We start from the raw sequence: 24,100 nt of genomic DNA, 5'->3' as shown, positions 1-24,100 counted from the left end.
AAAATTACGTATTGCCCATCCCCCTCGAGTTCTAGGGAGGGTCATACATTTCATTGCCCTTTGGGGTTTCCTCTGACTCCAAATGAAGCTAGTACGGAGCGCTTGTAGTTTTTGTAGATGGATTTTCGTGAGCTCCAAAGGTACAGCCCAAAAGAAATACACTTTAGGCAAGCTACTAATTTTTAAAACATTGCACCTTCCAACTAGTGAAAGATGCAATCATTCAGCTTTATTGCGCTCACTTTTAATCTTCCAAAGGAGAGGGAGCCAGTTTGCCACCATCAATTGATTCAAACAAGGTCTGATTTTTATCCCTAAATATACGACTTCCTCGACAATCCGTGGGCCATTAAAGAAGGCCTGCTTAGTGCAGATAATCTGGGTTTAGCTGCATTTAATTTATAACCCGAGAATAATCTAAACTGTTTAACCACCTTCTCAATTTCCATCACTGCCATTGCCAGTTCTGCAGTCACAACGGCTACATTGTCTGCATATGCAAACACCCTGTATTCCTCCTGTCTCTGGAAAATAAATTTGATAACTGTATTACATACAAGCATAGTTAAAAATGGATCTATATGTAAAGCAAATTGTAAGGGCGAGCAGGGACACCCCTGTCTTTTGCCTCTAAAAATACCGAATCTTATTCTAGCCCATTGCACAGATTTTTGCAAAAGGTGATCTATACATGGCCCTTATTGCCGCTATAAAGCCAATTCCAAATCCCTTGCCAACACATAACGGCCTAAAGAAATCCCAAGAGACGCAGTCAAGCGCTTTTTCGGTATCAAGTGAAATCAAGCCAAGCGCGGCTTGTTGTACGTTAGCAAGATCGAATAGTGTAACAACCCTCCTTATATGATTGAACGTACCTCTTCCACGAATCAAACCATGTTACCTATGAGATACTAAGGGAGTAATGACCCTGGCCAGATGGCTTGCCAACATCTTTGCATAGATTTTACCATCGCAAGTCAGTAAAGATATGGGTCCATAGGATCCTGGCAGTGTGGGTGGTTTATCCCTTTTTTAAAGATGACAAAGTAAGCCGATTCCCAAGAAGGAAGAATCTGGCCCTGCTGTGCTCTTTGGAAAACTATCAACATATCCTTACAGACTTCTGAACAAAAAGTTTTTTCAAACTCCAGGGGAAGATTATCAGGGCCAGCGGCCTTGTCAATCGCTATTGAACTTAGAGCTTCTAATAGCTCCTCCGAGATAACGGGGGCATCGAGGAGAGCTTGACCTTCTCTATGAAGCTTCTATCTATCCAGATCTTATAGCAATCCCTCATACCCCCTATTAGAACTTACCAGCTTCTCTGTATATAATTCTTGCTAAAACTCCTTGAACACTGTTCAAATGTCAGATGGTGTCTCCACTAATCTGCCTGAAGGATCCTTGATAGCAGTTATGCCCCTTTCAACCTATATTACCCAATTTTTCTTGCTAGAAGTTTGCCTGTAGCATCACCATACTCATAGCATTCCCTTTTATACAAAAAATATTTCCTGGTGACCTCCTTGCTCAAGTACTGATTTATTTTGGTTTTACAAACAGTGACCACTTCCTGTAGCTCACTTGTACCCTGATTACTTTGTAATTTCTGTGTGAGTTTTCCCTCGTCCTCCCTAAGGTCCTCATATAATCTCTGGGTCTCATTCTATTTCTGTTTCTGTAAAAATAATCCAAAACTAAGAACCTCCCCCCTGATTCCTGTTTTTAAAGTGTCCCATAGCATCTCACTAGCGGCTGAGTTCCGATTAATCTGCAAGAATTGTTCCAACCAGCATCTGATATGGCTAATAAATATTGGATCTAATAAGAGATTTCTCTATCCTAACTTCAACCACATGGATCAAAGATATACAAACAATAGTCTCATCTAACCATCTTATAATAAGGGAAATTATAGAAGGTAAAGTCAGGGTCTGGAAACATACATTTCTCCCATTCATCCATTAACCTGTGATCGAGAGTAAATAAGCGAAGACCTCTGAAAACCTTGGGTTTCCGCCCTGTATAAATGCCCCCCTTCATCTGTATATGTGAGACCTCTAAGTGAATATTAAAGTCCCCACAAAGGACCAGGGGCATCGGCCAAAATGAAAGTTCAACATTAAGAAAATCCAAAATCTGTGCCTCATCAATATTTTCAGCCAAAACCGAACATAATGTGAACTTAGTTGAGCCTATGCAATATTCAACAACTACCCAACGACCATACTTATCTATTAGTATCCTACCAGCAGTACAGATAGCAACTCCTCGATTTAACGTGGTTTGTTGTATACAAGCTAGCAAAGTATACCCTAATTCAGTTAATCCTCTTCCCCATGGGATATGAGTTTCTTGTGTACAAGCAATATCAGGCTGCATTGTCCTGAACTCCAGAGCTACTCTATGCCCTTTATCCCTATCATTAAGACCACATATATTAATAGTGCATATACCAAGTCATTGTGGGGTCATCCCATATCTGCATTTTTACTGCAAAGACAACTCCTCCCTTCTAGAATTAAAATGAAAAACTCAAAGTTGATCCAACTTAAATACATCAGCATGTCTGCAGTTTGTAGCAAACATCAGTGTAATATTGTCTTGCTTACTCCTTTTGACAACATGGCTTATTTTTCCCCGCATCCCCCAACACCTTGTGCCCCCTCCGCCCACCCTGACCCAACCCCTGACTGCATCCCTTAACCTTCCCTCCCGTGAGGCCACACCCATCCTTCAAGGCTTTAGGACCCACAAGATCCATTGTGACGGATTGCGCCCCTCCCCCTTCAGACCCCAATTACCTATTACCCACAGTGTTTGTCCAAAAAGAAAGACCAGGAGAGAAAGTACGATGAAAAATAAATACACTACTGACCCTTTTTTCCAGGCAAATATATAATTATTTCGCTTTTATTTCAGAAGTAAAAAAATTAGCTTTATCCTTATATATGACTGAGTTTCGCGGGATTGAGTAAGAAAACCTGAGTCCCCTTATTCTGAAACAATGGGATTAGCTTTCCGAATTGCCATCTTTTCTTTACTGTCATTTTGGCAGTAATCTGACCTGACAAAGAATTCATATTCCTTCCCAGACCTTTTCCTGTCTAGATGTGCCAAATCATACAAGGCTTGATATGACAGAAAATTCTTCAAACAGATTAGCACTGCCCTTGGTCCTACAACCTCTTGGCCTGAGGGAGCGTACAGTTTAAATGGAAAACTGTGAGCTCTCTGCACTTTGCGATCCCAGCACCATTGGGTTAGCTCAGAGAAGGCTTCTGTAAAGAGTTCCATGACAAATTTATGAACATCTAGGCCTGCGACACCCTCTGGAATCCAGCGCTTCCTAAGATTATTTTGTCGCAGACGATTCTCCAAGTCAGCCAATTTCCATTGAGTATTATCTTTCTGAGCTCTAAGTATATCTGTTGCTGCTTTTTGGGCTGTTAGTTCATCTTACAGTGTTGAAATTCGGTTCTCTGAATCCCCAATCTGTTCAGCGAATTCTGAGCATCATCTGGCCACACGACGAATAGCATTCTGCGTTTTGCGGCAGGCAATTAGTGTTCTTTGCTTCTGCCCTGGTGTCTTCCCTGTGTTCCATTATACTTTGATAAATAACACTGAGTGATACCTCTTCCGACCTGTCTTGAACTGCCGGGCCTGCCTGAATTTTCTCTGGTGTATTCTCCCACAGAACGCCAAGTGCCGGAGAAAACAAATAATCCCAGAGACCGCATGTTATGTTATGTTCTATCCACTTGTAACGCGCACGGATACTCATGAGTGTCCCGGCGCGATGCAAGGCAGGTGCCTTCATTCTCCTGCATGCCAGAAGGACCCTTCTTCTAAACCGTGCCAGGGGCAATGCCATCAACTGAGATCTTTTCATCCTCCATGCATAAGCGGCTTAACTTGCTCCATCCACTCCCCAATGAGTCTTTTCCCGAACTCTGTTGGAGCACATTACTGGACGAGTTTGATGGGTCAGATAGAATGAAGAATTTATGTCCAGAATGTACCTCGTTCCCTCCTCTCAAACTGCCGACTTGTTCATTCCAGCTCTGACCCTGGCCACCCCCATCCTTAGGCGTCTTCAGCACCTTATTCACCTTTGTCGTCAGAGCCGAAGCCTCCACTGTGCCTGAGTCAAAGTTGTCCCCCTCAGTAATCACATTCTTTTCTAGAGCTATTTGGGGGTCAGGGGTCCAATGTATCTCGGGCAGTGTTTACTCGTCGGAAGGAGGCGGCATCAGAGCGCTGCTTGCATCCAATGATACTGGTTTCTTGGCAGAAAATCTTGCGACAAAGAGGGTTTTTTATAAACACGTTTTTATTGAAATTTACAAGAGAGACAAGAAAAGGTGGCTGACATTCTGCAGAGAAGCATCTTAGGAAAACACTGTTGCAGGAACTGAGTCAGTCACTATCTGCAAACTATCATCACGCCCCCTGTCCCCTCCTCCAGCAACCAAACTTCCCTTGACCAAAACAGTAGTGCCACTCTGTGTAGCACATTGCAAGGCTTCTTCCCGCTAATCCTGTTGCACCACAATAAGAGTGATGATATCAGCTACATTTCCCTATATTTTATAGAAAAAGGGATTTTTTAGATTCTTGTAGACTCTTTGATAATAACTCCCAAATAGACAAACATGTTCATAGCCCTAAGCCTAGGTAAACCAGAGAGAGTTTTAAGTTCTCCGCTAAGTAAGTCAGCAACATACTCCACATCCACTCAAAACCCAAATAGTAATCAATAGTAATCAATCATAACCTTGGAACGCCTCTCCATGGTCATCATGTTCCAGAGCTTCAAATGCAAAAGACATAAAAAAGGGCTTCCCCTTTCTACACTGGGTTGCCAGTGCAATTTCCGCAGCACTAAGCATCTCCACAATCAACAGATAACAATGGTCAATCAGAATATAAGCAATGTCCGTAGATATGGTAAAACGCACCATCGTTTGCATAGCTGCCAAGGTTTCCATCCAAAATAAATCAAAACAACAAAGGAGCGTCACCAAGCTTTAATGAAAGAAGCGAGCATGAAGCAAACTTTATAGTCACACAATGGCTGTGAAAAGACACCTCGGCGTCCGGCCATTGTGGGATCAAGCAGGTACCGAGCGGGTGCCTAGCGCAGAGGGCGGTGTGCCAAAGTGCTTGCACCCCCCTACCGAGACCCATGATGCTTAATGCGATTAGCATACTTCAATAAACTCGGTTCCACTCTAATACTTTGGGAATCCTGAGACAGTGTTTTTTATATTTTCTTTTTACACTGACACCCCAGGATAGGGTGGGCCTTAGCGCGACCATACCACCGGGGTTTATAAATAATTTTGTTCACTGGTCCTGACGAACGCCCGATATATTTCTATCGTTGTGGCAGAAACATGTTGACCAACCTGCACAGGGTAAACCTGGACTTTTAATTTGGTCCTTTACCCTTCACTTTTGCTATTTTTTAACCATGTACAATTGGCAAAACTATTAAAATTGCTTTTTGACACAATTGATACATTTTTAATAATCACTCACAATTAATTTCACTCACGTAAAATCCAGCTCCGCAGTAACCTGGCGTTGAAGCACACTAGGGTGGCACTCGGCCACTCCTGGTGGGGCCCAATGATGAAGCATGTCACCAACCAGGTTGGTGAGTGAGGGCCTTCTAAATAACCATAAGAGGTGTCTTTTCACAGCCATTGTGTGACTGTGAAGTTTGCTTCATGCTCGCTTCTTTCATTAAAGCTTGGTGACGCTCCTTTGTTGTTTTGATTGATTTCCTTGAGGGGGACAGGAGCGCCTGTATTCCCTTCCTCTCTTGTTGCAATTCCATCCAAAATAGGCTGATAATGATATGGGGAAAATCCTACCATGTATCATGGAAGACCCCCAAAAGCTCACAACCCCCTTCCAGCAGAGTCTGCTAGCCATTGGGTAGAACCTGTGTAATTTAGTGGAATATATATACTAATCAAAAGTCACTTTATAGTGTGCTTCCTTCCCAAGGTCACTCCATAGAAGTCTCCTTTAGTCCTACCCATTGCCCGACCCAATACTCAATTCCATTTCTCCATGTAAACAGGAGTTTGGGATAGCTTCTATCTGGAGTTTGTACATGTTTGATATAATGATCTTTGATCTAGAGGTGGTGGATATATACTTTTCAAAATGAGTATACTCTCTAGTAGAAGCATTTTTAACTTCATGGTTCATCACCCAGTGTCACCACTGAGTGAAGTGGATGTGTTCACATTCATTCAACCTATAGCGTTGCTTACAATTTTAAAAAGTCTGAATAGAACCGTTATCTAACATGTCAGCTGTTAAAGCACATCCTCCCTTGTTTCACATATAAAAAGGATCTGGTTTTGTTGCTGGGATCAGGGTGGTATTGCAATGAATAGGTGTGTTGGGATGGAAATGTTATGTCTATTTGCCCACATATTGTATCCCCAACCCTAAGATTAGTGTTAGTGGTAGTGCATTAGTAGACCTATCAAGCTTTGGCTTCCATACTACATCCCCTAGGTGGCAGAGGATTGAATTGGCTACAGCCAGTTCCATATAAGGGCATTTCTTGGCTTTTGCCCTGAGGAACCAATTACCTAGAACTCCTAAATGGGTGGCACTTTTGTATATCCATCAATCTGGAATGCCCAATCCCTCTCCAGATTTCAGACAACATGAGATTTTATGAGTTAGTTGGGGTCTGCCTCTTCTCCAAACAAAGCCCTCGACCCTATTTTAAAAGTCATCAACACACTTGTTGTCACTAGATTACTGAGGTCCTGAAAAAGATACAGTACCCTGAGGCGTACTTTCATTTTAATAGCATGTATCCTTCCGATCAATGAGTGTAAAAGGGGCATCCATCACTGGAGGTCGTTAAGGAGTGCATTAAAATAGCCAGAGCACTTGGCTCCATAGAGATCTGAAACATTTGGAGTAATGTTAGCACTTATGTTTGTAATAGAATGAGCCCTTTTGACTACTGTGTTCTTCGGTGTGGTCAAATTTCAAAGTTCAGATTTCACCAAATTAACTTTAAACCCAGAAGCACTCTCCAACTCCTTCAGCAGAACTTGCAGGCACAGAATACAGATTTCCTGTAAGGGATAATATCAGCTAGACATTGTCTGCAAACAATGATGCACCGCGCTGAGCACATGGAGCCCCAGACCCTGGTTCCCAAGGGCAACCCAGAACAGTTGTATATGCTGATATCTTTCCAGCCTAATCCAGCCTGAAGTAGAATTATGGTGCAGTGCACAAGCAGCTGGGAGGTTCTTGATTCCCTCTAACTTCTCACCACCAACCCCGGTGGGTGGGGGCAACAAGAAGCAAGTGGCTAAGAGGTTGCATATGCTCTCCACCAGCTCACCTCCAGTCCAGGTAATCTCGCTAGGCAGGGCAATTGAGGAAACCCGTAAGACAGGCACGTCGTGAGTTGGCCCATACTCTCTCCACCGGCCTTCCAGCGCAGGGACCTTTGCAAATCAGACAAGGCAATCAGGCTGAGCTTGCCAGAGCCACAGTATCTGGGCCTCATCCTTAGTATCTCACCATCCCTGCCTCAGCCTAAGCCACATACTCAAGACTGGGCTGCAAGTCAGGCATAAGAAGCTAAGATCACTTTGGATCTCACCAGTATGACCCGTCCAGTCTTTCATGAGTGGGAGAGGCACCACAGGTTGGTAGAGTGGTTGCACCATGCCTCTCTCCAAGCCATCCGATTTGGAGCATAGGGGTCATTCTTCTGTCCAGCCTGTCACAGGCTTAGACCACTCACAAAAGGTCGGGCTTTACAGACCATCCAGGCAGTCATTAGCATCCCAGAAGGTTGTCAACTTGTCGGTAATGGTACTGTAGCATGAGTGGGCAGCTGTTGTGTCTGTAGAGGGTGAGGAGGTTTCATGATTAGGGAGCATGGGTCCGGATGACTGATGGAGCACAACTGCCATCTTAAGTGGGCAGCCCACACCAACCTCAATTTGAATCTTTTTTTTTTTTTTTTTTAAACCTTTATTATTGTAAAATGAAGACAGATACAGACCTACAACCATCAAGGCCGGTCAGTAATGCAAATCAACAAGAATAAATCAGTACATAGCTCATCAGCCGACAACCCGAGGGTCCGGCAGCATAGAAGCAGGATGAAATTAGGAGCATCTGGCAAAGGAGGATAAATAATAGGTTTTATATTTTTATACATACAAACAACAAAAGGAAAACCCACAAGAAAAAGTCGAGTCAAAATTATCAGTATCAGGGCTGCTACGTGCGGCATGGGGGAGACAATGAAAAGCAAGCATCAGGAAATCACGGAGGTGGGGAACGGGGACCCGGAGCGAACAATACTATACTAAGAACCGAAAAGCAAAATGCTGGAATGTCAAATTCAAGGAGATCCCGTAGTATCAGGGGGTTCAGCAAGGGGAGGGTCACAAATCTCTCCACGATACGAGTTCCACTGACCCCAGATCCTAACCCACTTCCTGGGCCTACCTCGGGAGATGTACACGAATTTTTCTCGAAACATGCACCAATCCATGTTCTCCTCCCAGGCCGAGACCAGTGGTGCACTATTAGAGCCCCAGAGTTGAGCAATGTCCCTTTTTGCAATGATATTGCCCAGCGTGACCCATTGAACCTGAGCAACGGTGCAATCATTCGGTTCCCAGACATTCAGCAAGCAGCGTCGGGCCTCAGGAAGTAGCCCGACGCCCGTCACTTCTCTCATCACCGCATGTACACGATTCCAGAAAACCACTACCGCCGGGCATTCCCATATAATATGAAGGAAGGTAGCAAGCAAGCCACAGCCACGCCGACATAACCCATCCACAGAATAGCCCATATGCATCAAACGTGGATCCGTGACATAGATGCGATGAAGAATCTTTAGCTGCACCAGTCAGAGACGCGCCGGAATAGCGACTTCCTTAGGGGAGGATATTGCAGCCTGCCAGTCCTCATCGTCTAATTCCAGCCCGTCATTAGTCCACACCTCACGCAGCCGTATAAGAAGGTCGGAACGGGTATTAATACGTTTTTTTATATATGAGGGAAATAGTGCTGTCAGGGACCTGCCCATCCAGCACTCTATCCTCCAAGGGAGATGACTCAGGGATCGAGGTACCGGCGGGGAAGACCGAGTCGAGCGCGTGGCGGAGCTGAAGGTATCGGAAGTGCTCTCTGTCACTCAGCTTGTATTCCCGTTTCAGCTCGTCAAAAGTTTTGACTCTATTGGTGGCCCAGAGATCCCCCACTTTGCTAATACCGATAAGGTCCCATCTTTCGAATCCCTTTGAAGACCACAATCCACCCAATCTCTCAGAGGCATATAGAGGAGTCGCCTTAGTAAGTTTACCAGTCCAGCCCGTAGCCGATGTTGCACTATCCCATACACGTATCGCCACCGCAGTGGGGCCCGTCAAACACCTCCTGTCGATCTTGGAATAAAGCGCTCTATTATAATCACCTCCCGGCAGCTGCCACCTATCCATATTGTAAGCGGGATTAGGAACAGGACCATACATGGCGTGGTTGATAGCACTCAACTGGGACGCCCAATAATAGCGTTTGACGTCAGGCAATGCTATACCACCGTCATACCAGGGCAAAGTCAATTTCGCCAGCGCTATGCGTGGCCGCCCGCCCCAGACCAATTTCCGCTGGAGGCCCTCGATTTCACAGAAGTAACCAGCTGGAACCAGATCTAGCGTATTCTGAATGGCATATAAGAATCGGGGAAGAGACATCATTTTAAACAAGGCCGCCCTCCCCAGGGGGGAAAGAGGCAATCTACACCATGCCGCTACATCCGACCGAAGTCTAGCAAGCGGAGGCAATAGATTCCGCTCAAATCGGACCTTGGGGTCCATAGAAATATATATCCCCAAGTACTTGAAACCAACGCTGGAAACAGGTATAGGGCAAAAGCGGGGCAAAGAAGGCTGACCACCCGCAAGTGGGTAAATACAGGATTTAGTCCAGTTGATAACCAAACCCGAATTCTTCCCGAAAGAGCTCAGGACATCAAACAGGACACCCAACGACTTACGGGGAGAAGTAAGGTATAATAGTATATCATCGGCATAAAGTGACACCCGATATTCGAAGGTAGGCGACCACCATATTCCCTTGAGCGAGGGCTCCCAGCGGAGCCACGCGGCAAGGGGTTCAAGAGCAAGCGCAAAAAGGAGGGGCGACAAAGGGCAGCCCTGTCTCGTGCCACGTCCGAAAACAAAAGGATCCGAGGCCCGTCCCTTAACCACTACCTGTGCGAGCGGTTGTTCATATAAAAGTTTAACCCATCCGATAAACTTAGGACCAAAGCCAAATTTAGCGAGGGCAGCCCACAAATAAGACCATTCCACCGTGTCGAAGGCCATCGAGGCGTCAAGGGAAACCAAAATGGCTGGTTCAGCAAGAGACTCCGCCCTCGCCAAGACACCATGGAGACGTCGAAGATTGAGTGCAGTATTACGGTGGGGGATAAACCCAGACTGATCAGGGTGCACCAGATCGCCAATCACCGTGATCACGCGGCTTGCCAAAATTTTTGCAAGAACCTTAGGCTCAACATTCAAAAGCGAGATCGGCCGATAAGACGAACAGTGTTCCCGGGGCTTTCCGTCCTTATGGATGACCACAATGGACGCCAGTCTCTGATCTCAGGGAAGAAGCCCGAGATCACGTGACGCCAAAAACGTCTGACGAAGGTACGGCGCCATTTTGTCGGGACACAACCTATACAGCTCGACTGGCAAACCGTTCGGGCCCGAAGCCTTACCACTGCGAAGTGCACGGATAGCGAGCGCTACTTCATCGGTAGAAAAATCCGCCTCCATAAGCTCCCTATCCGAATCCGACAGACTAGGCAGCGTGATATTGTGGAGCAACAGATGCGAGTCCTCCTCAGATCTGTCCGAGACCGGCGAGTACACCGTCCGAAAGTGCTGGGCAAAGACCTCAACTATCTCGACCGGGTCCACCACCCGCACACCATCCATACGCTCAATAACAGGCACCACACGATTCACTCTGTCCCGTTTATCAAGCCAAGCTAGCAATTTGCCTGCCTTATCACCCACATCATACATAGGTCCCTGTTGTTCACGATGCATCGCCTTAGTCGCATCGGTCACCAGAGCCCTATATTCAAACTGTTTAAGCGCCAAGGAGTGCAGACTATCAGGCGTAATTACAGATTCCATCCGTTCCTCCAACTCAGAAATATCGTTTTCAAGTCGCACCACTTCTGCATTTTTGCGCCCCCTTTCGCGGGCAATCAAAGAGAGAGTCTGGCCCCGAATCACAGTTTTACACGCCTCCCAGAGGGTCACAGGAGAGGATACAGACCCTTCATTCTCGGCGAAGAAATAATCTATACACTTAACCACTTCCTTACTAATGGTGGGGTTACGAAGATGCCAAGGATTAATAGGAGCGACACGACCCCGGACTCCAGCCGCACATCAATAATGAGCCACAGTGGGGAGTGATCTGAAATCCCCCTAGCCAAATGCCTAATTTCTCTCACGGAGACCATCTGCGCCGCTGGTATAAGAATGTAATCAAGTCTCGAGAGACTACCATGGGCCCCCGAATGAAAGGTGTACTGGAGCTGTCCAGGGTGAAGTCGTCTCCAACAATCCGCTAATCCCAGCGTATCAATGAAACTGCCCAACCATAGTTGCGACGCGGGGAGGGTCCTACGAGGGCTACGATCCTCCTCTCCACTAACAACCGAATTAAAATCTCCACCCACCACCAGTAAGCCATCGGGGAGCCCCAGGACCACCCCCCCAAATCGGAAAACGTGGTAGACTGTAGACCAGGGGGGACATACACAGACAAAATGGAGATCGTTTTCCCCTCCCATCGACCCACGATAGCAGCATACCGTCCCCTATCATCCAGCACCACGTCATCTACTTCTAGGGGGAGGGAGTTCCTAACCAAGATACCCGCCCCCCTCGACCCAGTGGTAAATCCAGAGTGGGCCACCAAACGGTAGCCTCTTCTATTCAGCGCTCGGCATGTATTTCCTACCAGATGTGTTTCCTGTAGTAGAACAATATCAGGGGAATGCCGCTTTAAATACTGTAAAACAATCCCCCGTTTTAACCTATCTCCGAGTCCATTAACATTCCAGCTCAGCACCCTCAGCCCCCTACCCCCCATCCCAGACAAAACCCAACAGTCTCCCCGCCACAAAGCAGGCACAAAGGATAAAATAGCGACCAGATCAGAGCCTCGAAACAAACAAACGAGGAAAGACCCCCCCCCACCGCCCTCCAATGAACCCTCAACACACAACACCCCTCCCTGCACCCCTGCGGTAGACTAGAAAGCCACCCCAACTTGCAGTGTGCCTGTCGCCCCATTAAACTAACCTACAAGAAGAGAGAGAAAAAACGTCCCCTGGGAGGAAGAGTCCCGAATCCCCCCACCCCTGGGTATCCACAACGTATAAAACATCACTATCACAGAGCCACTGCAAAGCGTCCAATAATGGCTCATCGGCACCGACTCACTACTCCTGCTCTTCCGGGCCGCCTTCGGCACCTTTCGAACTCTCCGGATCGGCGTGCTGTGTCGGCAAAGTGTCCAGCCAGTCACTGGCTACCCCAGGGCGGTCAAAGAAAAAAGTACGTTCATTATGCACAATCCTCAGGCGAGCCGGAAATAGCATGGCGTACTTCAGTTCCATGTCCCTGAGGCGACGTTTCACCCCCGTAAAGGCCATACGTTGCTTCTGTACCTCTTGAGTGAAATCCGGATAGAAACTGACCGATACGTTTTCAAACTGGACGGGACCATGAGTGCGGGAGGCCTGCAGGATAGCGTCTCGGTCACGGAAGTTAAAAATCCTGGCTATGATAGGCCTTGGGGCGGCCCCAAGCTTGGGCTTCCCACCTGGAATCCTATGAGCACGCTCCACCGAAAAAAGTTTACTAAGGCCCTTCGGAGTCAAATAGTTCTGGATAAGGTCCTCCACCAAGAGATCCGTTGGCACGTCCGTAGAAGTCTCCGGGACACCTATAATGCAAACGTTATTCCGTCTGGCTCGGCTCTCAAAATCATCCAGCCGACGGGCAAACGAGTCTCTGGCCAAGCGAAGATCGCAGACCTCGGTCTGAAGATCCGAAACATCCGTAATCAGGCTTGCTGTTTTAACGTCCAGGGATTTGACCCGTTCATTAGTTTTCCCCAGGCCCGTCCTGATAAGGTTGACCTCAATCGCAAACGTATTCAATTTGGTGGCAAGCGTTTCATATTGTTGACCCATAGAAGTCTGGACACTGGCAATGGCGCCCATGACGTCCGTCAGAGTCGGCTCCTCAGTCTCAGGAGAACCGTCGCCAGCTTCTCCGAGGGTCTTGCCCGGACCACCCGGGGATACCTTAGGGTGAGTGAAGCGTTCAATAGTCTGGGTCTGAGCGGCTCCCCCTCGATTCGGGCCTCTGGTGGTGCGTCTCTCAGCGTCCGACCTGCCCGCCATGATGATCAGTGAGCACCAAAGGGTCCTCCGAAAACTAGTCAAAATTAATCACACCACGGCAAGCGCAGCAAGTCGAGAGGTCGAGAAACAACAGCCAGAGTTGAGTCAGCGACTAAACCAGGGCAGCAGCATCCGTCAACAATGAGTCAGCACCCACGATGACCAAAACCGAAAGTACACACAGGGGCAGCGGAGGCGTCACTCCAGCCGTTGTTGTTCAATTGCCACCTGGGCACCTCGGGAACTCAAGCCCCCGGATGGTCGTCACCGTAGGCCTCAAATTGCGGGGAGCAGCAAGTCCAGTTCCCGGCAGCCAAATCAAATTCCGAAAAATGCTTTTAATATCAGCAGGGCATCAGCAAGAAATACCCGTCGACCAATTCAGGAATAATGTCAGGATAGACGAGGGTGGTGGAAGGGGTCTCGGGAGCCCTCTGCTCACGCGTCCATCTTGGATCCGTGCGTAGCTCCTCCCTCAATTTGAATCTTGAGTGGGCTTCAATTCAGCAGGGACATAGCAGAGGTTAAATTATCAGGAGATCCCCTGCTGTGCCTTTTTAGATACAGTTTAAGAGCCTTGGGGAGACAATGCAAAGAGGCTGCATTACCAGGTAATAAACCTTCCAGGTAGCCTGTGGAAAATGCCTTTGAGATTGGTTCAGAAGTGGTTGGAAACCAGGGATAAGTCAGAATGCATGTCAGCGTGTGGTATGTCAGATGTGGTAAGACTGTGAGGTATCTTTGAAGCCAGTGGCACTGTACATTTAATGCCTGAATGGAACAAGGCAAACAATTGTCCAGCTTTTGTCAGGTCTTCCAGAGAGAATAGCATGTATAGTATTCTTGTGGCATTTTTAAATTGCTACTCAAAGTGGTCTATCCTCAATTCCAATGTGTGTACTCAGTCAGCAATGTTTTAGGGTTGCTGACCTCCATTCTGGCTAACGCATGCCATAGTCCGAAATCCAGGATCAGAGGCAAAAATCCAGAGAGAATGGAAAGGAGTTCCAGGAGCATGCCGTTCCCTCCCTGGATTCCATGTGCACACCTATGTGCAAAGTCTTTTCTCCGCAAATCTCTCCACCAAAATTGATCCCCAATTTACTGGGTGCCTCTGTAATTTATGGCTCAACCTCCTCTAGCCAAGAAGACCTAGTCCACCGGTTCAGTGCTCTGTGCCCCCCAGCAGTCAGGTGTGGCTCCCATACAAGGGGGCCGTTCTCACAGCAATCATAGAGTCTTTTATTAACTGCGCGATTACTTAAAATCTTTACAGTGTAAAACACATGAACAGCGCCCCCCTCCCAACCACCCTTCCCCCAGAAACGACCCAGTATTCAGCTTTAAAATAGCACCATGGCTACATGGGCTCTATTTACTGCTTTGTACAGACACAGCAACAATAGTGTCTAGTCAGGTCAGGTCTCCTCCCAGGGGCACCACATCCAGATACTTATCTTCAGAGATGCAACACTGATTGAGCTGTGGGTGCCCCATCATGGAAGGCTGCCTCGTGTAGATGGGTCCAGCCTGCATCTATATCCGGTTGGCACGTACCCACTGTCCAGTATTTGCAGTGGTTGTCACAGCAACTGTTGAACCTCCACATCCTCTGGATGCTAGCGAGAAGGGATCTGTAACAGGAAACCCTATTGTAGCTCTCTCTGTGTGCAGCCAATTGCTCCTGAGCAGGGCAATGTCTCTGAAAAGCTCTTCAAATTGTTCAGATACGTTTACCAAGATGTGTCGATAGAGAACCAAGAAACAGTTAAGTTTGGCGGTGGATATTTTACAGCAAAACAAGCATAAATATAAGTAAACATAACTGTATTCAACCATTGTCCCTACCAAGCACCATATTATTTAAATGATAGCCATAACTAGGGATACTCAATCAATATCAATAAAAAGCTTTATTTAGTTACTTATAAATAACCATAAAAGCACACAATAAAAACATATTAAAAATATACAGGGCAGATATCAATATTTACACCAATTAAAACCATTCTTAATACACAGCAAAAATGTCATTGTCATAATTGTCACCTCACAATCGATTTCCTATACCTAAAAACATTTTTTTAAAAGGCGGAATCAGAGACTACAACAAATATTGTGTCTAATTGTTGGAGAGCCACTAAAGCTGGGCGACAGCACCTCATACCAAGTGTTTTTATGACTGGAACAATCCACCTTTTCCTCTGTATAGAGTAGAATTTACAGAAAAATAAAACATGTATGGTGGACTGATCAGAAATATCGTCACACGGGCATTTACATAGCTGTTTTGACCAGTCATTAATAGTTGGGAAACTTAAGGATCTGTACAGAGTCCCAATGCGGAAACGCATCAATAAAAATGTATCATAATCATTAGTTACAAGGCATAAGTATGGCTGGATTTTAAAAGTTGTTAATTTAAGGTTGGGTGCTTGTACCATAACCCTACTCAATTCAGCATTCATTCTTTGTTCACTCAGATAGCGCAAACAATCGTTCTTAAGATCTTTCCTGGAGTGCCTTGCCATGGTGGGCGGATCATCATAAATCTAAATCAGAGTTTAAACTGGATATGTATTATCGTTAAAAACAGTGGTTCATCCTGAAAATACATTTTAAAAATAAAAACATCTAATTGGTATGCATGTAATGGCTCATTCTATACTTTATCTGCATGCCTTAATTAGTCAAGAAAAAACACATGCATAAGATTGGGGCATTATATTGTGTATTGTATCCTTACTAACAAAGCCAATATAATGGTTTGTCATAATGATCAAGTTCTCTTGCTTTGCAGTGCACAAGCTTAAACTTAAAGCATATTGTAATGTATACAATTGCATAAGTGGTGAGGTGACATTGTTTCACCAAAAGTGAATCAATAGTTTCTTGTTTATATTCCTTAAACTCTGAATGGTTTCACTGCTTAAATGTGCGCTTGAAACTAGTCAATGTTTTTCCCCTGTTGGCACTAAGCATTATGTCCATGGGATTTCAGTAGAACCATTGTTACTTGACAAGTATCTTAAAATAAAATTCTCAAAAACGTTGTCATTAAGAGGAGCAAATGGAATTAATTTCTTGACACAGCCTCTGGGCAAACTAGAGATAAAAAAAAGCTGCCAAAGGCAAATCAATTGCTCAACAATGCAGTGGTATATCTGAAAATAGTTCAAAAGTAAGGATAGGAGTCACTTATTGTATTGTATTGTAATTGCATTTGTGTAGCGGTTACTATCCCTGATGAGGCGTCAAAGCGCTTTTTCGGCGAGTAGCACGCTACTCCGGGACCCATAGACCCACTTATCATTTCTCCCCATCACAAAGGATCAAGACGGAACTCATCAGATCGAAATATACAGGTAGAAACCCAAAAAAGGTCATGCATCAAACTGAAAGATGACCCGTTTCCAGAAAGATAGAATGCATTTTACAGTTATTATCAACCATATTTTTAACACTAGAACGTTTGCTCACATCAGAAGCATATACAATATATCATCCAAGATGCTTCCCCTGTAGAAAATGTACTTTACTTTCCCAGAACGCACTATGAGTAGACAACGTAACTGGTGCTCATGTAAAGCGCTCTGATACCTGATAACTGCGGGTCTAGTTCGCACTATATAAAACTTAAAAAAAAAAAAAAAAATAGACATTGCAACCAGAAGAATGCTTTCTCTATTACTGCTATGAGCAAACATCACATTTTCAGAATCTTTTTCTGTTTCAAAAATAGAAATAATATCCCAACCAGAAACTAGCAGGGGGACAGCACCACTGCTGACCACAGATGCTTACAATTAGCCTTTTTATGGATTGGACAGAAAGGAGGCAGAGAGAGGAAAAGGACAATATGTGTTATGCGAGCAGCAGACACTGCACTACGTTTAGCAGAAGCAGTATTCACAGCAATAATGGCACCATTAACCTCTTCCGTGCTCATGACTGCTCCCGGCCGTCATGAGTCACGGTGGGCGTGTGCGCACGACGGCCGGGGGGCATCGAGCCGCGCCCAAGATTGGAATGCCCCAGCACTGCGGCGGAATTCATGCCCCAGCGAAGAGGTAAATAAATATTTCTAGACATACCCTTTCAACAGAGAAGATTCGTCTTCTCAGCATAGACCTATCCTTTGTTCTAAAAGTAAAGACTGACATCTAAAAAACTACTATAAAACAGGCATATTGCCCTATTTAAAGAAAGATTATACTTCCGTGTTTTTTTTCAAGGGAATCCCTGTAAATGCACTATAAATGCCATTGGCTTAAAACCACTATCACATTTTATTCCTACTCTTCCTACAATTACTGGGGTTTTCCTCATACATAATGAAATCAGTAAGCTGAAAACGCAAGACCAATAAATACCATATAATATGATTAGGCAGAAAAGAGCAACCCCCAAATGATCCCAACATAACAACATTGCCCCCATCAAGAGTGAAGACAAAGGAGATGGAACTGGGATACAGGATACTGATACACCTTTTAGAAAAGTACCTCATCAACTTGCAAAGCTAAAACATTATAAGAAACTTACAGCACAGGTTTCATGTAAGATGAAGCTGCTACTTTGGCTCATAAACGAGAATGCCCACAAATATCCAAACAATAACAGTTCCAGAAGCCCTGCAGTATACACATTGACCGAAATATGTGAGGATAGCACCAATCATGCTGGATACCCAATCATGTCCGGGCATGGCTGTATATGTCAGCCCTTGCGAAGCACATGAATAGTATTATCATTAATTTTGTGCGAGGGATAGTTCTAACCTCATAAGTATGATGGAGGACATTGCTTTTGAATCCAAAAATTAATTACTTGTAATTCTTGGACATTCAATATTATATTTAAAAACGCAAATATACTTCAAACAGAAGCATTTCAGATTATCTAGGATATTCTTGACGGGCCCCCCTGCCCTAACTAAGTAAGTTCATACAGATGTTATTGTCTTTCTAACACAGAAATATTTTAAATTACTTGGAGAGTATTATTCTGAGACAAGAGGTACCTCAATGGGAGTGTGCTTTCGCTTTCAGTCTAGTGAACTTCTTTGTAATTAATTTTAAAAACAAGCATATTTATCCTGAGACTAACCTATTCATCTCGTACATAAGGATGTGGAAATGCAATATACAATAAATTTGATATAACAGGACACAGAAAATCATCTTGAGTACCAGAAGAGAAGACAACATGATGTCTTGCCATGTCACTAGCTGTACACAGTGCAGGTGCCTGAGTTTAGTATGTAATGCCAAGTAAAGCTTATTTCCTTTCAGCCACTATGGCAATCGCATGCCAAGTCATCTGACGTGCCACCCTGTCTGCGGTTCTGTGTGTCTGGCAGGTAGTGAGTCTGGGGCAAAAATGAATTGGACAGCATGTACGTGTTGTTATATGTGCATCTCGGTTCCTAGGACTTAAAGCATTTTCATCAAGCTTCATTGTTCTATAGACCAATCATACATTGTTGCAAGTATTTGTATTAAAGTGATCAGTACACATCCATAACATAATATGTTTAAATATAGTTTGACAGTATTCTAATCTAATGATGTCTAAAAAGGTAAAATCTATGTGCTTAGTTTGGTGAAATTCATGGTTCTAGCTTTAATATTTCAAGCTGGAGCATTTTCTTTGAGTTTGGTGACCAGCACACTTGTATTAATCGAAAGTTTACAGATAGCATTTGAGACCCAGTATATAAAATAGAGCATGTTGGATTATTTAATGTGTTCATTTCTTCTGATGGTGCCAACAGAGTATTTAATTGGTGCCAGTTTTCTGTTGTGTTATTATTTTGAATATAACTTTATGAGTATCATTTCAAAATAATTACATTTTAATCTGAGTTAAATAACAATATATTTTGTGTTTTAATATTAACAGTTGATGGAACAGTTGGTTATGGAAAAAGAAAAAGAAAAAAGAAAGAGGGATATTCTCTTAAATGTACTGAAAAAACATCTTACCAACATTCACCAGGAAACACCAAAATTAAAGTCCTTCAGATTGCTGAAACAGGAAAGTACTCTACGTGCCAGCTGTGGTCAGAAACTAAGCAAGAGCAAATGCTAGAGAAAACAACGCCTTGTGAAAGTGTTTACAATAACCTATCAAATGTTAATTTACACCCTGGAACCTCCAAACTGAGGAAGTTGGCAATATACGAGTCGGAGAATAGTCTGAAAAACACACTGCTTCCTATAAGTCAACAAAACCCACAGCGGAGTGGGAAAGTATACACTTGCACCGAATGTCAGAAAGTCTTTTATCAGAAGGGACATTATACTGCACATAAGAGGACACATACTGGTGAGAGACCTTATCAATGTACTGAATGTGGAAAAAGATTTTGTCAAAAAAACAACCTTACTCGACACTATAGAATTCACACAGGTTTCAGGCCTCATCAATGTCCTGAATGTGAGAAAAGCTTCAGTCGCAGAGGAACTCTTATTATACACCAAAGAAAACACACAGGGGAGAGGCCTTATCAATGTGCGGAGTGCAACAAAACCTTCTGTCAAAGAATCACCCTGATTAGACACCAGAGAACTCATGCTTTCGAACAGGATTACATAAATATGTGACCTAACTTGGTGATACTACTCTTCTGAAATAATTGTAAATTAAATGGCGAACTGATGGTAGAATGGGAATAATATATTTCTGCTCCCAATAATGGACATCATTGTGACATGCATTGCCTCCAGGAATGGCTTCATGCCCTTCATAACACATATGGATATAGTAAATTCACCTAGGAGGTGAAACCCTTGAGATCATACACATTCAGTTAATGCACTAAATGCAACACTTCATTGGGAATCAGTATTGTGTTAAACATGAGAGAATGTAGTAAATAAGTATGTTGTCTTCAAAGGATAGACATGCAAAAAGGAGCTGCCTTGGGCAAAATGCATCAACTAAAACAGTGCTTGCTTTAAGTATCTGAATATGGTAATGGTAACTATTATAATGCTGGTTGTATACAGTAATATCAAGGGCAGAAATATTCACTTTGATAAAAATCGATTCCACAATACGACTATCACTATATCGTCACAGTAAGTATAGATCCAGAAGAAGAGATAAACCACTCTAACCCAACATCTACATACCTTAGTAACCTAGTGGCAGCTGATATTGTGGAATTGATAGTGCAGGTCAATAGTAATAACTCAGTATTGTGACTCCGCATTCCTAATTTCTTATGATTAAAAATGGTAGTACATTACTCTTGCAGCATGTGTGCAAAAGAAGAAGTGAACATTTAAGAGACAAACAGCAAGCAAGATACCATATTGGTATCCTTTTTGCATATGGAAGGTGAACAAGAGAAAAGCAATACTTTCACCAGTTGGTATATACACTCTGGGCCACTACCTGTTGTCTCCCTTTGTGCCAGTACAATGCATTACTTCTCATAGCCACTAAGGTGCCTAGGAGGTCAAACTAAAGTTTTGGAAAACATAATGGTATTATTTGTTGTTTGCTTCCTATTACATGGATGTATTAATACATTTTATTAAAGTGTTTATCCGCTACAGTAGTTATCATCACAATTTTTGCATATCTCTTTTTTCTTAGACAATATGCTCCACTTTTAAAGCATTTCTTAGAAGGCTGCGGAACAATTGCCTTTCCTAAGAAAAATAAAACCAAGAATCAGACATACCATTAATCTGCAAAAACTGGTTGCCACCAATTGTAGACACAGGAGACTGGTAAAAGAGGACAAAATGTAGTTTCCGTTACTAGCCAGAGAAATGATAATAGACAAAATATAGAAGGATATACTGCTCTTGAGTAGCACAGTTATCCTAGTCCATCCTAATCTAGACCTATAAACAACGCAGACAGGAAGATGGTTAATTTAGTGGTGAACTGTTGGAAAGTGCACTGACAGGTACGTAGTGTTTTGAAGAGACAGAGCATCATATAATGGTTGTCTTCCCTCTTCAGCCTTCACAGTAATATTGAAGCTGGTGTTTACAACATTATCAAATCTTCAACATTATTAATAAGTGTCCGTATCAAGTAATTGTTAATGGGGCCCCATTCATTTCCAGTGTAGCCCTGTAAACTTTAATGCCTATTTTCAAATCACATAAGCAGAAATTCTCCAATCAATGTTGCTGACCAATTTGTCCGTAGTACTGGAATTGATATAGTGTTGTATTTTCATAGATGAGAAGCAAACACAGTTGGTATCAGAGAGTTTTGCGATGAAAAATGAATGAAACCCTTAATATAAAAACTTTGCAACATAGCGGTATTAAAGAAACTTACTTGTACTGTACAGGGTACCGAAGTCAAAATAAACATTTCTGGGTAGACAATTAAAACAACTAGGCTTGAGGTGGGACAACTAAGAATGGCTGATGATTCCAAACTGTTTGTGGAAATAATTGAAAATGACTGGTTCAAGATTCTTCATGTCATGAAGCCTTTGTGAAGTCTTCAGTGATTTAGTATTCTTTGGTTAAATTTGAGAATATTTCAACAAGCTAGACAATCCATTCTTTGGCAGGGTCAACTATGAAAGCATGGATTAATTGCAAGATTATCATTGTAGGCGTGCAAATCAACTTGCAGCAGCTATGGCTAGTTGAAAGAAAGCATCACATGCATGTATAGAAAAAACGACACGTTTCCTCTTAAGCACTGCTTCAGGTACTGCGAGGAGTCTCCACTCACTCAATATTAATCTATATTACCAACATTTCATTCCATTTTTCTTAATAACTAAAAACTTCCAATTTTCATGAATCTTTCATTCAATTAGTTTTGCATTTCCAAAGTGTGACCAACTTCCAGGTGTGTAACCACTTCATTCCTTAATTTCCATCATTAATAGGTGGCTTTCTAATCCCGTGCTCCCCTGATCCCTAATGCATTTGTCTATGTCTATGTAGGGTTATTTGCAGAGCATGCTAAAGGCTGAAAAGAGAGCAGCGGGGAGGATAAGATTGTTGGCAAGAATAGAGCCAGGTCTTCAGTTTCTTTCGAAACAGAGGAGTCGATTCAATGTTTCTTAAGAGAAAGGGCATTTTGTTCCAGAGGACAGGACCAAGTTAAGAGAGAACCGCTCCCTCCATGCTCAACTTTATAACTTGGGGGTGTTTGCTAGCAGCAGGTCAGATGAATGGAGAGTTCTACGTGGGGTATAGAATGCGATTTTCCGTTTGAGGTACTCTGGTCCGGTCCCATACAGGGCCTTCTGGGTAACGAGTAAGGTCTTAAAGATTACTCTTTTCCTTACTGGGAGCCAATGAAGGCTCCTCAGAAGGTGAGACACATGCACATTCCGGGGAAGCTCAAAGATGGTACGGGCAGCTGAGTTCTGGAAAAGCTGAAGTCTGTCCAGCAGATAGCTAGGCATGCCAAGATAGAGATCATTCCCGTAGTCCAACCAGGATATAATCAGGACTTGAGCCACCTGTTGTCTGGCCGCTCTCGAAAGAAAAAATAAAGATTTCCACAAGAGACGTAGCAGGAAAAAAACAGGTGCTCACCCCCGCATTGACTTGGGTGCGGAAAAGCAGCTGGTTGTCCATTAAGAAACCCAGATTTTTCCGCGCCAATTTGTTGTTCGCCATGGGGGCTGCTGCGTCAGCTGGCCAAAAGACTTGCAGCTGTGTCTCAGCACCCTTGCCAAAGAAGAGTAACTCTGGCTTCCCTGCATTACATTTTAGCTGATTCGCAGCCAGCCACCCAAAAACTGCCGAAAGGCAGGCACTGATAGACAACCCAGGACATGGCTTGTTGTTCTTCTGTGTAGCCCCCAGCGTGGCTAGGGGTGTGAGGGAGATGTTTAACATGGTTGGACTCAAAGCCGAACCCTGCGGGACTCCTATCTTCAACTGGCATGAGGCGGCAAAGTAAGGATGGCGCCAGACCTCTTGCCCCCTCCCCTCAAGGAAAGATGCCATCCATTTCCAGGCCTGATCCCTGATGCCAATTAAGTGGAGCCGAGACAGAAGCATATGGTGTGAGACCATATTGAAAGTGGCCGGTAGGTCTAACAAGACCAACAGCGCTCTTTCACCTGCCTCCAGACTCAGCTGAATGGAGTCGGCTACCTCCAAAAGGGCAGTTTCCATACTATGATTAGGTCAGAAACCAGACTGATTTGGATAAAGTAGGCAGTTCATTTCAAGAAAGGAGGATAGCTGCTGATTAACATGTTTCTCCAAGATTTTAAAAAAGGCCGGGAGAAGGGAGATGGGTCTATAGTTGGCAGGATCCGAAGGATTAGCCTGCGCCTTTTTTTAACAATGGAATGACCTTTGCTTGTTTCCATTTTAAAGGAACCGTGGCAGATGTAAGGGAGTAATTCAATAGCTGGTTCATAGATGGATTTATAGCTTCCGCTCCCAGGACTAGAATAGAAGCAGGGGCAGGGTCCAACGGAGAACCCGACTTAAGGCCTTTTAAGGCCCCAAGAGAATCTTCCAGGGAGATAGGGTGCAGCAGGTTCAAGGAACAGGTCACTGAGAGGGGGGTATGCAATGGTGAGGTGTGCCCTGATCATTGCCCCCTTCTAAGACAGGA

General features: G+C 44.1%; 1 protein-coding gene across 3 annotated transcripts in view; it reads left to right on the top strand.

The window, feature by feature from the left end:
• The window catches only part of LOC144763311 (uncharacterized), a 77,777-nt gene extending 56,687 nt beyond the window's left edge, over nucleotides 1-21,090 (top strand). For all 3 annotated transcript variants that reach the window (XM_078648789.1, XM_078648790.1, XM_078648788.1), the window contains exon 7: nucleotides 19,430-21,090. In XM_078648789.1, the coding sequence (XP_078504915.1) occupies nucleotides 19,430-20,133 (704 nt within the window). In that variant the 3' untranslated portion in view covers nucleotides 20,134-21,090. The remainder of the gene's footprint in view (nucleotides 1-19,429) is intronic.
• Nucleotides 21,091-24,100: the final 3,010 nt, after the last annotated feature.

Source organism: Lissotriton helveticus, chromosome 6 (genome assembly GCF_964261635.1).
Source record: "Lissotriton helveticus chromosome 6, aLisHel1.1, whole genome shotgun sequence".
In the NCBI taxonomy this organism is placed as follows: domain Eukaryota; kingdom Metazoa; phylum Chordata; class Amphibia; order Caudata; family Salamandridae; genus Lissotriton; species Lissotriton helveticus.
The sequence above is the reverse complement of the archived record's forward strand: the minus strand, read 5'-3'. Positions and strand labels throughout refer to the sequence as shown.